The sequence below is a fragment of the Triticum urartu genome, unplaced genomic scaffold (assembly GCF_003073215.2).
Source record: "Triticum urartu cultivar G1812 unplaced genomic scaffold, Tu2.1 TuUngrouped_contig_6713, whole genome shotgun sequence".
Lineage (NCBI taxonomy): Eukaryota > Viridiplantae > Streptophyta > Magnoliopsida > Poales > Poaceae > Triticum > Triticum urartu.
Genome location: NW_024117497.1, coordinates 3,535 through 5,896, shown reverse-complemented (window position 1 = coordinate 5,896; position 2,362 = coordinate 3,535). Strand labels below are relative to the sequence as shown.

Below are 2,362 nucleotides of genomic sequence, written 5' to 3'. Positions count from 1 at the left end.
TCTTCATCTCGCCCGCCCCTTCTTTGCACCTCGTGGGCACGGGGTACTCCGGGAAGAACTTGGCGAGGATACCACACACCTCGCCGCGGTGCAGCATGCGCCCTGCACAGAGGTACCGGCCATGCGCATCGGGCGTCTCGTACGCACGCGTGTGCGCGTCTGCAACATCCTGGACGTGCACGTACGCCTGTGCCGCGTTGGCATACGTCTGCACCGAGCCATCTAGATACTTGGCAATATGCCACGTGCTGGCATTCACCGCTGTCTGTAGCAGAGGGCCCAACACTAGAGACGGGTTGATCACGACAAGGTCTAGCTTCCTCTCCTTGGCAAGCTCCCATGCCGCCTGCTCCGCCACCGTCTTTGCATAGCAGTACCAGTTCTGCATATGCTTACTTGTCAGATGCATATCATTTTACATGTATTTCTTTTAGCATGTATATGGTGCTTCTAACATACACGAGTGAGAGTTAATTAAGCTGACCTTTGTATTCTTGCAGAACTCGAGGTCGCTCCAACATGTCTCGTCGGCCTTCCCATCAAGGGTGCGGCGAGGATCCATGTACACGGCGCCGATCGACGACGTCATTACGACACGCCGGATGCTGCCCACCTCCGCCGCCGCATTGATCACGTTTCTCGTCCCGTTCACCGCCGGCTCGATCATTTTTTCCTGCACCAATTCATGAATAAACCATTGTCAGCTGCCGTACATTCGATGTCAGCTGCTAGTACTCCAATGTGGGTAGGGCTGAAGAACTAAGTAAAGTACCGGGTCATCGGTGACGGGGCATGCGGTGTGGAATACGCCTTCGCATCTTTGGAATGCAGCGACGAGGCTCTCCTTGTCAAGCAGGTCCACCCGGAAAAGGGTCAGCCGGTCCGTAGCCCCTTCCAAGGCTCTCAGATGCGCATTCCTTGTCATATCATCTGAAATTACACGGAAGTTAAATATACATTACACAGTTATATACTCCTTGTACTAAAGCAGCGTCAGTTAATATGAATTAGAGAAAGTACATGAAGTATCACTGCTACACGATCCAATGGAGATTAGCAAATGTTAGCACGGTGCCCTGCGCTTACCAGGGTTTCGGACGGTGCCGTGGACCACGTAGCCCTTCTCCAGGAGGAGCTTCACTAGCCAGGACGCGATGAAACCGCCGGCGCCGGTCACACAGACGGTGCGTCCGCGGCCAGTGGCTGCCGTGTTGACACGATCAATTCCCATGTCTCAATTTGGCAATTTGCTGAACTAGGAGATGCAGTGAGCAACAGAAGTATGGATATGTATCTATGTGTGTGTGTGTCTCGACTTCCAAGTTCCAAACTGAGGTGTGTACTGCTGGGACCCGCTCTGTAGCTGGTATATATAGGGCCTGGATGGCGTGTGCAGTTTGGCAGCCACATCCCACTTGCCATATTTGTTTCTTTTTTAATTTGGGTCAGCTGTAAGTCTGCTTCTCTGTCCAATGTAACGTTGTGGCTATGCGGTTCCTATCACAGGAAAACACACAGTGGCTGGATCAGATTAAGCTCTATACTCTATAGAACAAGCATCCATCTTGCCTTCACGCGTATCGTGTGTTGATTGTACAATACGCACGCGTATCATGTGTTGATCATAATTCGACGTTAAGTGTATAGCAGTTTCCACGAATATATTACTGGGAACGAAAGCGCGTGTGAGGTGCGTCTCAAATTTCAGAGTATTTGGACATTTGGATAGCTCTTAGCAAAAAAGACAAATTGGGTCACAACAGTATATGAATAGTATATTTTTTAACAAACCTCAAATTTGTCTTTTTGCCAAGAACTACTCAGATGTCCAAATGGTTTGAAATTTGGAGCGTACATCACGCACCAAATTATCTATCATACCAAAAAAATTGAAACTTTTGGAAGTTTTTTAGTATTTGTTTCAAATTTTTTTTATTCGACGCGGGTGCATATGAGCGTGGGAGCCAAAACGCCTCACTCGTGTAAGTAGTACTACATTAAGTTTGTTCCAACCTATATATATATTACAGAAAATTTAGTATATTTATGCAGCTGGAGGTGGATCGCGGACCCGAAGGTTGGTGGCTGCCGGTAGCAGATGGAGGAGAGACACTTGGTCGCGTGTGTTCACATGACAATGGTCATGCACTTGCCAACTTGCGCGTCCACCGTACTACAGAAACATGGATAAACATATAGTTGTACACCTTGATTAAATTCTTCACGCGTCATACCTAGCATTTGGATTTGTATCCAACCACGTTTTCCACCCTCAGCTAGCTATGTAACTTGTACATTTTTGTGGAATCAAAGCTTACCCAATAAATTTGTAAGCGCTGACATGATACACCTTAAACTTCTT

At 47.9% G+C, this 2,362-nt stretch overlaps 1 protein-coding gene across 1 annotated transcript; it reads right to left on the bottom strand.

The window, feature by feature from the left end:
- On the bottom strand, positions 1–1,325 carry LOC125531004 (cinnamoyl-CoA reductase 1-like; the record flags this gene model as incomplete). Its single annotated transcript, XM_048695405.1, is given in 4 exon segments — positions 1–382; positions 485–673; positions 773–930; positions 1,087–1,325. Coding segments are annotated over 4 exon segments (874 nt in total), but the record flags the coding sequence as incomplete, so codon positions are not given.
- Between the last annotated feature and the right edge of the window lie 1,037 nt (positions 1,326–2,362).